This window comes from Danio aesculapii, chromosome 6, assembly GCF_903798145.1.
Source record: "Danio aesculapii chromosome 6, fDanAes4.1, whole genome shotgun sequence".
Lineage (NCBI taxonomy): Eukaryota > Metazoa > Chordata > Actinopteri > Cypriniformes > Danionidae > Danio > Danio aesculapii.
The window spans coordinates 41060095-41062594 of NC_079440.1; the positions used below are offsets into that span (position 1 = coordinate 41060095).

General features: G+C 36.3%; 1 protein-coding gene across 1 annotated transcript in view; it reads left to right on the plus strand.

Annotated features, from left to right (window-relative positions):
* The window catches only part of atp10a (ATPase phospholipid transporting 10A), a 116155-nt gene that overhangs the window by 59244 nt on the left and 54411 nt on the right, over nucleotides 1–2500 (plus strand). Inside the window, exon 11 of the mRNA XM_056460733.1 lies at nucleotides 2426–2500. This exon is cut by the window's right edge and continues 487 nt beyond it. Within this exon, the coding sequence (XP_056316708.1) occupies nucleotides 2426–2500 (75 nt within the window). The remainder of the gene's footprint in view (nucleotides 1–2425) is intronic.

Genomic DNA, 2500 nt, shown 5'->3' on the forward strand with positions numbered 1-2500 from the left:
CCAGGCTGAAGCGCTGCAGTGGAGGTACCAGAACTTATAGAAAAGCAAACTGCTACAACTAGTGCTTAAACTACCAGACTAGCCAGACCAGCATAACACACTCAGCCCCAAACACATCACACACACAACAACAACATTACACTCAATACTGGAAAGATGCCGCTAAAACACAAAAAAGTTGGAGCTGTATTTACAACTAAAATGAGAATATAAACTGGCAGAATACCTGAGCTGTGTGAAAGATTATAAATTATGAAAAACGTTTTCAACAAAAAAACAAAAACAAAATACAGATTGATTGATCACTGTTTGACTGTAGAGAGAGAGAGAGAGAGAGAGAGAGAGAGAGAGAGAGAGAGAGAGAGAGAGAGAGAGACAGACAGACAGACAGACAGACAGACAGACAGAGATGGAGACCTCGGGAACAGAGACCGTGTTCTGTTCACAGAGAGATGTGGAAACAGAAGAGCGTTTCCTACTTCACTGTGATCACTATTACCACATTCAATATATCCAAAATTCCAGCAAATTTATCCAAATTTTATGGCATTATAAAATTCAGAAAAAATATGATTTTAGGTGAAATTCCACAATCATCCCAACAACAGCCAAATATTTCAGCTGCCACAAACTCAGACTGTCAGCCAATGGACAAACTTAAAGCAAGAACATTTCTTATGTTGCTATTCTTTTGTTATATTTCTTATTTATTATTACCATAATCTTTATATTTGTGTTTATTTGTATTTATTTTATTATTTTTATTTATTATTTATCTTTTCTTTTTTGTCATTATACATTTTATTTGCTTATATTAATTTACTTTTTTTTTGTTTTTTTACAGATATGTTTTGGTTCTATTTATTGTATAATTTCTTTAGCTACACAGGGTGTCCATGGGTTCTTAAAAAGTATTACAAGTTGATAAATCAATTATGAGAAAATAAAGGCCCTTAAAAGGTATTAAAAAGTCTTAATCCCGTTTTCACGAGGTCTTAAATTTTCTTCAAGCATTGTCCAAGTTTTTGTTCTAGTATTTGGCTCCAAAAAAACATAAATATATTTATTTCCTCGATTGGTTCGGACCGGGTGCGTCCGGCCAAGCTCCTCTGTCCGGGTGATGTCAAGTAATTTGCGACAAACGCGGGACGGTGATGTGACACTCTTCACATGTAGCGAAACCATAGAGCAGGGCTATTTAATTGGCAACCTGCGAGGCAATTTAGTCATTACTAAACCTTTTATATCACTACTAAACCTTTTTTTAGCCAAATAGTGTGACAAAGACATCAAAAGAAATTTTGTTCAGTCAAGCTGCAGTTGAAGGCTGTGCAGAGCGTGAGTCACCTGACATTAAGCGAGTTGCGCGAGCAGCCGGAAACATTTGGATACTTAAGCTTAAAAGCTTCCCAACGCCGCATTTCTGTTGCACGAAACAGAACTGCTGCAACTAAACAAAGTTATGCCACCTGTGCTTATATCACATATCGCGTCTTTTCCGTGCGCAAGTTCGTTATTTCGAATGTAAAAATATATATGCGTGTGCAAGCGGAGCAATGCGCTCGCGCCTTTCAGACACCGAGTAGAAAACATCTCACGCCGTAGTGGTTATTTATTAAATTTTTAAAATGATTGTGTGAACGCAGATGATAACAACAGTTCATCTAAATACTTAGCTAATATAAAGCTTAAATTTACATAACCGTGAAACCATGATTATTCTTCAGAGTGTATAATCTATAACCAAAATCTATAATTGCTACATCCATAATTGTTATGCTGTTCCTATTAAGCAATGGACTGCTTTTTTGTGCTTTTAAATACATTTGAATGTTTGTAAATAAGCCTATTGTGCAATGCACTGATTTTATGAAGTTTCAAAATACGGTATATTAACATTTTAATGTAGAAAAATACAACATGGGTGTCTTAAGGAGCAAAAATACAACATACAGGCTCTTATATGCTGTTGTGTCATCACTCATATTGCAAATCATACCTCTCTGGCCCCCCATTTGGGATGCTTTTCATGAACTGGCCCCCATGACACACTAATTGAATAGCCCTGCCATAGAGCAAAACAGATGGCAAAATGGGATAATGCAAGTTTGCATACTACTGGTTGGAGAAAAACAAGTTTAAACAGTGGCCGAAGCCTGTCGCTGAAAACAACCACGTAATTTATTCTTTCAAGGTTTGTTTCTTCCGAGCTTGAGATAGATAGATAGATAGATAATGAAACTAATTTTATGCTAATAAAACAACTCTTTAAAATTAATTTAATTTTATACATTGTAAAAGTTAAAATATTTAATTTTGGCTACCTATAATGACCCTGCTGCTAAACCAATCCATCACAATCATAAATCAAGCACACAAATTCAAGCACTTCTGTTTTGACAGTTTTCCCTTGCATCTCCTTTAGGTGCGCCGCTTTGAGCTGAAGTCTCCCGTGAAGACGATCGAGGACTTTATCAAGCGCTTCACCCCGAGCCGCTTG